Here is a 12,086-nt window from a genome sequence, read left to right as displayed (position 1 = left end):
CATTTAGGCAGGTTACCTTTGCTTCCTTGGGCACAGGGACTATGGTGGTCTGCTTGAAACCTGGATATTACAGACTCAGTCAGGGAGAGGTTGAAAATGTCAGTGAAGGCACTTACCAGTTGGTCCGTGCATGTGTTGAGTACACGTCCTGGTAATCCAGCTGGCCCCGCGGCTTTGTGAATGTTGTTTAAAGGTCTTGCTCACGTCGGCTACCAAGAACGTTAGACAGTGACAAAAACAGGGTTTGGGAGGTGCAGCTGAACCACCATGACATCAGGAAGCACTTAGGCTCTGGTGGTGCTGTTTTCGGGGCTTTGTAATAGTCGGTGCCAAAAAGGTTTGAATGGCTTTTTGGAGGTTGTGAACGAAGTCTCCTGTTGCTGTAAGTGTTTAATGTGACTCGTAACTTAAGTATGGGTTTCAATTTCTAATGGAATGGAGAAGGACGGGGGTCGGTGTCAAGGGATTATGATGGTTTAGTATGCACATTTATCATAATGATCCCTGCAGATGGAACTAACCACTAGGACTACATCTCAAATGGCAACCAATTCTAGAGGGCTCTGGTCAAAAGTAGTGTGCACTATGTAGGGATGAGGGTGCCATTTGGGGCGCACCCTGTCTGTGTGTCCCCCTAGGCTAAAGTGTGTGTCTGGGTTCACTTTCAGACTAGTAGTGTGTCTGATTATTCTCCCATGTTTTTCTCATAATATTGGCAGGAGGTTTCAGTAAAATTGTGAGGAGAACCATCGATCAGAATGTTAAGATCTGTATCTGGTTGGCTAGACATATATTTTTTATTTAACTGTGCTAAGTGTGTGTGAGACTGAACTGGAAGGCAGAAGATATGCAGAGAATCAGATGGCGCTGGAGGTATGAGAGGTGGGGCCAGGGGGTGCCTAAGCCTGGAAATGCAGAGGAGGAAGGTGGCAGGCAGAGAAAGGAGCTCCCTCTTAAATGAGAGATTGGGATGGCAACATTCATCACATACCCAATGCACCTGGATTCACGTATGCAAGGGAGAGAGAAGGACGGGGGAGGGAATGTGTGCAGTGAAGTATCATCAGTGGATCAGACACATCACTCTATCAGCTAGATAAAGGGAAGGAGTGTGAGCTGATAGGTGGAGACTGAAGAGAGACCAATGGCAGGAGCTGATACTGAGACTGCTTTTATAACTGTATATGGTTTATGTGTTTTGGCCCGGCTATTGTCAGACACAGCGATGGAAATGGTTGTCTATCGAGTTTAAAGACTGTTCTCTATTTTTGTTGGTGTGAAATGTAATGCTGCACGTCTTCTCGTAGTCAAGGGTCAGATGGTGTAAGACCTCGATGTTCCTCCTAGTGATGCAGCTTGACCAAGACATGAGTGCTAAGGGTGCACATAAGGGTAAGAGTCCAATGTAGACATTTTGTGTGTGTGAGTATATTGAACATTTCTTTTTCTTTCTGTTTTCCAAGGGAAAGAAGCACTCTGCATTATCCCAGTGAAGAATATCCAGGCTGTGGAGAAACTGTACGAAAGTGCCTTTAACCGCAAAAATGTAAGCAGGACTGTCTTTGTCTGATGTGGTCTGTTTAGAGCCAGGAGTTTACCCTGGCCACCTACCTGACCAGTAAACGGTCAAGCACAGTTAACCTCTGGGCCCTTGCATTAGCCTATAGTGTTTCCTGGTCAGGTCAAAATATGAGGAAAAACTCTGTTGGTTCTGTGTAAGTTGTGAGGGAAGTCCTTTGAGTTTCCGCATTGAATTTGAACAGAAACGTGAGGACTATGAGTGTCTGTTACTCAAAAGAAAATCGTAATTGTCCGCAAAGGGCAATTCATTTGCACCATATATACAGCCTGTCAGATAGTTTGTTTGTGTGTTATTGACAACCACTCTCTCCTCTCCCCTTTTTAGATGTTCCAGGTGCTCCACAGTGAGAAGCCACTGTACGTGCAGGCGGGGAACTGCGTGGAGGCCAGTGAGTGGGTGGAGGTGCTGAGCCAAGTGAGCCGCTGTAACCCGGACCGCTTGGGCACCTTCCACCCCTCGGCCCACGTGGCGGGGGCCTGGCTCTGCTGTAGGAGCCTGAGCGACAACCAGCCGGGCTGCAAGCCCTGCACACCGTAAGTACTCACCCCTGAATCTCAAACCAACCTCTACTAGTCCCTAGGTCAGTGTTCCCCAATAACATTTTCTAAAAATCACCAGGAAATGACCTCTGTGATTTTTAATGTAATAAATCTGTTCGCCAAGTATCACCACACATAAATAGAGGGACATACAGTGAGCTCCAAACGTACTGAGACAGTGACACATTGTTGTTGTTTTGTCTCTGTACTCCAGCACTTTGGATTTGAAATGATACAATGGCTATATGAGGTTAGACTGTCGGCTTTCATTTGAGGGTATTTTCATCCATAGTGGGTGAAGAGTTTAGAAATTACAGCACTTTGTGTATAAAGTCTCCCCATTTTTAGGGAAACAAAAAGTATTGGGCCAAATTCCCTTATGTGTATTAAAGTAGTAAACATGTAAGTCTTTGGTCCCATAGTCATAGCACACAATGACAACATCAAGCTTGTGACTGTAAACATTTGTTGGATGCATTTGCTGTTTGTTTTATTGTAAATAAGAACATCATACATTAATGTGGGGGGGGGGGGACTGGACTGGACTGGACTATGTACAGAAAGTGTTGTAATTTCTAAACGGTTCACCCAACATGGATGAAAATACCCTCAAATGAAAGCTGACAGTCTGTTCTGTTCTCCAACACTTTGGATTTATTTACAAAAACAATAACAAAATTGTCACTGTCCCAATACTTTTGGAGCTCACTGTATGTGAACGTTTCTGAATTTAATCAATGTTTGAGATTATTCTTGGGACACGTGTACAAATGATTTATAACCATGTTCCGGCCCCCGACCGTCCCCTCAAGGAATGAATGTAATTGGTGACCTCTACCCTAGGTGCTTGTGTAGATCGGGTAGGTTTGTATAGATGGCTGTATGGTTCATTTGATTTAATTTCAGTCAATTCATTGTGATGGCTAAAAATACATCTTGTAACTGTGGATAGTAAGTCTGATTACTCCTGGGCTACAGCACCCAAATATTAGTTTATAGAACTTAAAAAGAGTTGAGCATAGAACATTTTTATATGGTTCATAATTCTATCTTGGAATTTGCCATATTTTGTGTACTGATGCTATCCTTCCCTCTCAGATCAACACAAGTTCCTAGAAGATAGAGGCTGCTTCCTCAAAGAAATTGACCGTATCAGAATCACTGCCTACTTGTATCAGACACCTGAGTCTTATTCAATAGGGAGCACGTTGCGAAATTGGACAATTCCAGCACGTGTTATTGGATAATCCCAGGTTTTCTGTTTTCTTCCATTTGGTGCCTAATGAACATGACCCTGTCTTCTCTCCCAGTACCTTACTGGCTAACCTGCAGCTGGACATCGACTGTGACCGCGAGACAGAGAGAATCTTCTCCCTCCTCACCTCCAGCTACTCCAAGCTGCAGAAGATGGAAGGCAAGTGGGATTCTACCAGTCAATCGCCCAACTCTCACACAAATGAATATAAAAAATATTCTTATCACAATAGATTATTTCTATAGTGGCTTATTGCATGAGGCATTTTCTCTTGAACCGTACGTACCCTGCTGGCTCAGATATTTTATTTTCACATTGTCCTTTCCAGCTCAGTTCCTGCAACTATTGTGTATGACTAACCAGGCTAGTACAGCTCGGAATTGGCTTGGCTCAGTTTGGCCCTTTAGTGGGAATCTGGCAACAGTAGCTTGGTGTGATAGCCTGTGATGATGACCTCATGTATCTGTCTCCTGTGATCAGATGCGTGTGCCAGCATCGCTGTGTACCAGGGACCTCCGAGGGAGCAGGACGACTACTCCCTGTTCACCATCCAGGACCCCAAGGAGACATTCCACACAGTGCAGCAGATCACACACATCCTGGAGGAGCTGCAGAGAGAGCACGACACTCGCAGCGGCACCGCGCAGTACGGCAGCCAGTAAGTACACGCACGCACTCTCAAATATACACATACATTTGTGTATACACAGACACTTTTTCACATGTACTGCCATGCACACATGGATACACACATGCGTAGACAGCCACTTAAATATTTATCCTCTTTGCTTTTCTGTGTCTTTCTAGAGAGAATCCGATAGTTGGGAAGACATCCTAACCAGTCTAGGTGGGTCTGTCTGGCCTGAGTTCAACACTGGAGCCCCAGGGTGGCACTGTCGGGATTGGTACTGAGAACGCTGCCTGCCTCCGCGAATACCAAGAACGCATTACCCCCAAGGTTGTGCTCTGCACCCCCTTCCCCGTCCACCACCGTGTGACTGGACGGACCGTCCAATAGAGGAAGTTAGAATTGTCACCTGACCCTGACCAGAAGCTCTCATTGGTTCAGAAGAGGAGACCCTTAGTTGTTTTTTTAAATTCTCTTTCCCCGCCTGTCTCCATCCCTTTCTCGTTCTCACACACCACTGCCCTAATCAGAGGAGAATGTGCTTGCTCTCGTCTTCTACTTGATTTGCACAACAAAACTCAATCATTTCATTGTAATCTCCCCTTTTTCTACAGTTCGGTGAAGACCAGACAACATCATTAGTTGGTGTGTGTGTGTGAATAGGCTGCTAAAAGAATCCCTTTTATACACTCAATGTTTTCGATCATCAACCATCAAGATGAAGCTCTCAATCTCTTGGGGCTTCACTGTTTGACGTCTGTTTACAACTAAACAGCAAGCTGATTTTGTTTATCTCATTTTCTATAAAAGGGAATTTTTCTCTCCTTCCTCCTCCTCTACCCACCTCTATATTTTGTGCTTTGAACAAATGCAGGTGTTTCAGAGTACAGTTAAGTGGATGAAACCGATCTGCCTTATTTTTCTTAATGGATGTATGTGTAAAAGTCTCTCACATCCGTCCTCGGGTTAGGGAATAATGCCCAAGCACTTTACATATTTGGAATATTCCAGATGGCATCATTTTAGATACGTGGTATCAGTAAACCCCCCCACATTGATCAGTTAAATGATCTCGTTTACGTTCTCGTTTCCATTCCTGTACGATGACGTTTATAGCCTGTAGATTTTAATAGCTATTTTTCTTACACCAAAGATGAAAATTTCGTAGGATCGACTTGGGAAAAAAGGGTATAAATGTATTTTGAATACAGACTTTTTGAAAATGGAGAGAAATGCAGGATATATTTAGTTCATGTACATTTTGGTAAATGCATTGTTCCTCCTTTTAACGATGTAGACGATTTGATTGAGTAACGTTCTAATGTTCTCTGGAAATGCAGAGGGACCGTGGTCGGTAGTCTGTGACAACCGCTTCACCATGTAGTGATGTCACTGCATATCAATCACCATAAATCACAACAAGATAGACAATCCCCTTCACTTGCCAATCTAGCCCCTTAGATAGCCATCACTGCATCACCGGCCCACATTAACTAGTAGTCAAAGCTCAGGGATGATAGACGAGTTTCCCACTAGTACACTGAACAAAAACATAAATGCAAGATGCAACAATTTCAAAGATTTTCCTGAGTTACAGTTCATATAAGGAAATCAGTCAATTGAAATGAATTCATTAGGCCCTAATTTTTGGATTTCACATGACTGGGAATACAAATATGCATCTGTTGATCACAGATACCTTTAAAAAAAAAAAAGGTAGTTGCGTGGATCAGAAAACCAGTCCGTATCTGGTGGGACCACCATTTGCCTCATGCAGTGCGACAATTCTCCTTCACATAGAGTTGATCAGGCTGTTGATTGTGGCCTGTGGAATGTTGCCCCACTTCTCTTCAATGGCTTTATAAAGTTTCTGGATATTGGCGGGAACTGGAACACGCTGTCGTACATGTCGATCCAGAGCATCCCAAACATGCTCAATGGGTGACATGTCTGGTGAGTATGCAGGCCATGGAAGAACTGGGACATTTTCAGCTTCCAGGAAGTGTGTACAGATCCTTGCGACATGGGGCCGTGCATTATGATGCTGAAACATAAGGTGATGGCAGCGGATGAATGGCACGACAATGGGCCTCAGGATCTCGTCACAGTACCTCTGCATTAAAATTCCCAACGATAAAATGCAATTGTGTTCGTTGTCCGTAGCTTATGCCTGCCCATACCAAAACCCCACCCCCACCTGTGGCACACATTTATATCAGCAAACCACTCACCCACACGACACCATACACATGGTCTACCATCTTCCCGGTACAGTTGAAGACCAGGATTCAATCCATGAAAAGCACACTTCTCCAGTGTGCCAGTGGCCTTGGAAGATGAGCATTTGATGTCAAACCCTGGTGAGAATGAAGAGCACGCAGATGAGCTTCCATGAGATGATTTCTGACAGTTTGTGCAGGAAGTCTTAGTTGTGCAAACCCACTGTTTCATCAACTGTCTGGGTGTCTTGTCTCAGACCATCCCGCAGGTGAAGAAGCCGGGTGTGGAGGTCCTGAGCTTGCGACGTTACACGTGGTCTGTAGTCGTGAGGCCGATTGGATGTACTGCCAAATTCTCGACAACAACATTTTGGTAGAGAAATTAACATTAAATTATCTGGCAACAGCTCTAGGGGTCATTCCTGCAGTCAGCATGCAGATTGCACGCTCTGTGGCATTGTGTTGTGTGATAAAACGGCACATTTTAGAGTGGCTTTTTATTGTCCCCTGCGCAAAGTGCACCTGTGTAATCATCATGCTGTTTAATCCGCTTCTTGAAATGCCACACCTGTCAGGTGAATGGATTATCTTGGCAAAGGAGAAACACTCACTAACAGGGATGTAAAGAAAAGTATAAACAACATTTTAGAGACAAGCTTTTTGTGCATATGGGAAATATCTGGGATCTTTTATTTCAGCTCATGAAACATGGGACCAATACTTTACATGTTGCGTTTTATATTTTTGTTCAGTGTAATTACGAGTTGGAGGGGCGTTCAAGTGGATTTTTTTCCCCCCAGTCGTATGTGGTAAATGTTTTTATTTGTTGCACACATAGATTCGCAGATGTTACAGCAGGTCCAGTGAAATGCTTATAAAGGATGCAGGTCAGATAAGTCTAATTTCTGGTGAGTGACCACCGATTTAATGTCCCAAAGTTGTTTTTGGTTGTAGGAAATAATACTACCTAATTCTACCACCTTCCCACTTGGTTATGAACACAGCAGTAGTCCACATAGTCGCACCGTTCTTTATCATTTTATCAGTCAACCCGTAGGAACGACAGTGTGTAAACAGTTGCCTAGAAACTTGATCTTGGATCAACAACAAGAAGGGAACGTGTATCACCGTTAGTACAGGGTTAACCATGTTTCAGATATATTTTTGTTTGGCTTGTGGAACTATTTGCTGTCAGAAGTTTTGTCTTTGGTCCGTCATATATTCCCGACATGCATGTCCTGTATATTTAACTGTATATTTTTTTATGAGTACATTTTGTTTGTATGTATGTTTGTTTTTTTAACACTGCAAAAAAATGTGTTGGTGTGTTACGGCACCTTGTTCTTTGTCTTCAGTGGTACTAGGAAGCTGGCTGCTTTTCATGTCAGTCTGTTTGGTAGCTTGCTGCGGAGTCTACATCTAATAGCTTATGCAACGTTACAGAATTTAACGTTGTCTGGAACACCAGGGTCGTGTTCATCACAGCACACAGCGGAAAACTTTTTGCAATGGGATAAAGAAAATGAGTATCTACCTGTTTGTCTGTTTTCTTGCGTTTGGTGCCTAAATGAACACAACCTAGGTTAGGTCCCACCTGACTTTGTTTGTCAGCAGTGTTGCTGAAGGCTCTTGGCCTCATGGTTCTTGTCCTTTGTCAGCCTATTCTAATGTGTAGGTAAAGATGTCATCATGAGTGAGCTTGTTGGTTCATTGGTTGTCTTTCACCAATCTCAAACGGTTTTCAATCATAAGGGAATTTTCAATCACCGCATCATCTCCTCACCTTACCTTTGACAGTCAGACGTTTTATCATGATGTATCTTTAACGTTGTCAGAACCTTTTTTGTTTTTCAAGCCATGAGAAACAGGCCTTGACTAACCCCCCCCAAAGGGAACAAGGATTATCAGAAACATGTCTTACATTATCTGTGTGTGTGTGTGTGTGTGTGTGTGTGTGTGTGTGTGTGTGGCCCATTTAACAAAACATGGGAAGTCGAGTGATGGTTAACAGTCGATCCCTCGACAGGCCTTCATGTGAACAGTATCTGTGAATTCATCGCCATGACATAATCAGCAGTCTTTTGAATGTTAAATTCAATCATTGCAAAGAGAATCGATTATTTTCATATTTCACCCCTGTAAACCTACCATTGCATACAGGACTGGAGTACCTATTTTTGTTATTTAAACTTTTTATTTTATTTTCCACAACCAGAAAGTCAAATCATATCTCCTGTTTTTTTGATTTGTTCATTTGAAATAATTTACAATAAACATGTTGCCAACCCTTTCACTTCGTGTGTGGTCTTTATTAAATGTCAACTCTAGGGGAGGCGGCGTAGAGTAGAAACATTAGCCTGGACCCAGATCTGTTTGTAAAACTTTGCCATCTCCTATGGTCATTGGAGTTGGTAAGATGGCACAAACAGATATGGAACCAAGCTATAAAGACATTGGGGGGAGAACACAAGAAGGGGCAATAGTATGTAGCAGGTTGCTGTTTTGGGATGAGTTTTGTTCTGGAGGCAGAACTGAGCGATTTCCACTAGATGGGCTGGCTGCGTAGTCAAAATTGGCTATATTGTAAAACTAAATGAGCTTATTGGTCAGAGTTTTAGGTTAGGATTAGCAGTGTGGTTAAGGTTAGGTTTAAAATCAGATTGTATGACTTTGGCTGACTGCTAGTGACCACTGCAGAGCTACCTGCAGAACTAGATTCATGATGCAATGCTAACCTTCTATCCTTTTCATGAGACCATTAGAGAGCTGTACAGTCAACTAGCCAACAGTGTATACTGAACTCTGCGATGTAGAAGTTGTTTTCAGTTTGGGAAATGGGTTTACTATTGGCAGCACTTCACATGGAACAACTAATCATCTGCAAACCTTCCCAGTAATTGCCTCTGTCACTTCAGTGGACTCGTCTCAATAAGAATGACTTGAACGTCTGTGGCATGTTTGGATTTAAGTCTCTTCCCCCAGATGTTCTCTTGCTTTTGGAAGTACTGTAGATGCTGTAATGTAGATTTGTAAATCAGTCTGTGTAGATCAGGGGTGCCCACTTGGAAACCCCTTAAACATGGTTTATCAATATATAAGATCATTCTGGAAGACTAGCAAGCCCAATCTAATTTTGTTGGGGGCCATGTTTGGCCCGCAGGCCCCACTTTCTGCTGTAGATAAAGAGGGAGAGACAAGGAATAGTGTGACAGCCCGCCTCCCCTGTCCTAACCAAGGACTGCCCATGTGCACAACAGCATAAGTTACTCTTTAGCCCTGGTACACTTTTCAAGCACCAGCTGCATTCTGCTGAAGGCACATATTGGACTGTCACTTTTGATAACTTCCGTGACCAACAAAAAGTACATCTTAATACATTCATCTGTGTGAAGACAAAGGCCGTTCTCTTTACACAACAAAGTTGTAACTGATTGACTAAGTCAGAACATATGTTGGCTGTTTTCTGCATTTGTTTTGTCCCTGTCATCGCACATTGCTTTGATGTGTTATTTCGATGTCGACCACATAGGGTGAGACTTCTCAATTTCCACCTGCAGTCTACTCTTCCCCTGCAGATTAACACCAGTCTTGCTTTTCAAATGAAAGGAAGCATGTAATATCAAAAACATGTTGCAACAAATCTTTTTATGATGCCAGAGCATGGCTTACGACGGATTTGGAAGCCATCCTTTTTCTGACACCAAACCAATTCCTTAAATAGCCTATTGAGAAAAAAATTACACTTGCCAAGAACAATGACTTTAAAATGGGTCAGTGTTCCCTCTGTGTTTGGACCAAAGAATTACATAATAGTGTCCAAACCACAGACGCTATCTGACACACACAAACACACACACCTCCTTGACCCAGACATTGACCTCCCCATCATGGTTTATTTGGTTGGCTCATCTCCATCCTTATCTGCCAGGGCCAGGTTTGCCGAACTCTGGGAAAGAGACCAATTTCTCAAGACTTCTCAGCTTCCCTGTATCTCTTGTCTCATCAGGTGATGCTCCAGCCCAGTACATAGTCTAGAGGGCCAGACGAAGGACCAAAGAATCGGACTTGAGACGAGCATACAGCATAAACCCCTCAAGGAACGTCTGGTTAAGAGAATCAAGCACCCCAAAGGACAGTGAAAAGAAGTAGACGGAAGTAGATTGTTTGCATGGAAGAGGTTAGTGCTAGCACTGCTGACCCTAGTGATGTGGGTTCATCCAACGCTTGAACGGATACTGGAGGTAAGAGACGAAACAATGACATTATTTTACTATATGGTTTTACTCACACAGGGTTGGGGAGTAACTGATTGCATGTAATCTGATTACAAAACGGCATCAGTTACGGTACCACCAAAAATATTTGAATCAGATTACAGATACCTTTGAAAAAGTAGATTACTTATTAGATTACTTGTCAATTCAGAAAGGATGTTTGTGAAAAAAATACGTGACACTTTCTGTTTTCTCAATGATATTCAATTCAGCATTGAAAAGGGTGCACGTTTGTTTGTTCCAGCTGAGCGAGTCTGACCACAAATCAGAGACGAATAGGATGACACACCAAATGCATTTTATGGATCTATTTTTGTCTTCTAATGCATCTTAAGGGGAAAGTAGTACAAGTAACAAAATAATCAGATTATGTTACTGAGTTTGGGTAATCCAGAAATTAGGTACTGATATTTGGACAGGTAAGGTAACTAGCAACCATAACGGATTACATTTAGAAAGTAACCTACCCAACCCTGCTAACACAGTTACTGTGAGTACACACACACACACATACACAGGTTTTTTCCTCCATCTAATTAGTGCAGCAATTGTTAGAAATTGTTTGGTTATGTAAACGTCACTCTTGTTGGTTTAGCTAGCGTTCCTATCATCACAAATTGTGCCTACATGAACAGTACTCTTGTGTTGTTTCAACCCCATAGCCATCACCGGAATGATACTCTTTTGTCGAGTCCAGGTCCTCATATCTCCTCTACACTAGGAAGAGCTTTTCTGGACGACAAGGTCACAGAGTTGACCAGGTAGACTATAGGGATCATGACACCACTGAGCACCCCCCCTTTCAGAACATTTAACCAGCCGGGGCACATCCGGCTGAACCACACTGACTGTACCAGGTCCCAACTAGTCTCTCATTTATATACACTGAGTGTCCAAAACATTAAGAACACCTTAACACAATCCATGTCTCAAGGCTTAAAAATCCTTCTTTAACCTGTCTCCTCCCTTTCATCTACACTGATTTGAAGTGGATTTAACAAGTTACATGAATAAGGGATAATAGCTTTCACCTGGATTCACCTGGTCAATCTATGTCTTGGAAAGAGCAGGTGTTCTTAATGTTTTGTGTATGCTCAATAAGAGGTAACGCTGTTATGATAATGTCTGTGTTTTGACATGTCTGTCCATCTGTAGCTTTGACTCTGGGTTTGAGCTGCGTACTCTGGACCCGGGGGGGGGGGGGGGGTGATATTCTTTGGGGACATCGACGGGCAGCAGAACTACTTCCTGCTGGCGGTGGTCCATGGAAACCTGAGCGTCCAGACGAGCCGCGGGGACGGACAGGTCCTCGTCACCTCAGGGCCAAGATTGGTGATGGGGAGTGGAAAAAGGTGAGGTCCAGGAACGGTACCCTCTAAATTACTTTGTGACAGTAGGCTATGTTATAACCATAACATAATTACCATGTGGAAAATGTACAGGTAAATGCCAAAATAAAGGAAACACCAACATAAAGTGTCTTAACAGGGCGTAGGGCCACGACAGCTTCAAGGCGCCTTGGCATAGATTCTACAAGTGTTTGGAACTCTATTGGAGGGATGTGACACCATTCTTCCACGAGAAATTCT

At 43.2% G+C, this 12,086-nt stretch overlaps 1 protein-coding gene across 1 annotated transcript in view; it reads left to right on the top strand.

Annotated features, from left to right (window-relative positions):
* rasa2 (RAS p21 protein activator 2) overlaps nt 1-8,513 on the top strand; it is a 56,417-nt gene extending 47,904 nt beyond the window's left edge. Inside the window, exons 20-24 of the mRNA XM_021587711.3 lie at nt 1,464-1,546; nt 1,907-2,115; nt 3,432-3,535; nt 3,857-4,034; nt 4,184-8,513. Coding sequence (XP_021443386.2) covers nt 1,464-1,546; nt 1,907-2,115; nt 3,432-3,535; nt 3,857-4,034; nt 4,184-4,214 — 605 coding nt within the window. The 3' untranslated portion in view covers nt 4,215-8,513. The remainder of the gene's footprint in view (nt 1-1,463; nt 1,547-1,906; nt 2,116-3,431; nt 3,536-3,856; nt 4,035-4,183) is intronic.
* The last annotated feature ends 3,573 nt before the right edge of the window (nt 8,514-12,086 follow it).

The sequence above is a fragment of the Oncorhynchus mykiss genome, chromosome 27, assembly GCF_057628025.1.
Source record: "Oncorhynchus mykiss isolate SJ-2025 chromosome 27, ASM5762802v1, whole genome shotgun sequence".
In the NCBI taxonomy this organism is placed as follows: domain Eukaryota; kingdom Metazoa; phylum Chordata; class Actinopteri; order Salmoniformes; family Salmonidae; genus Oncorhynchus; species Oncorhynchus mykiss.
The sequence above is the reverse complement of the archived record's forward strand: the minus strand, read 5'-3'. Positions and strand labels throughout refer to the sequence as shown.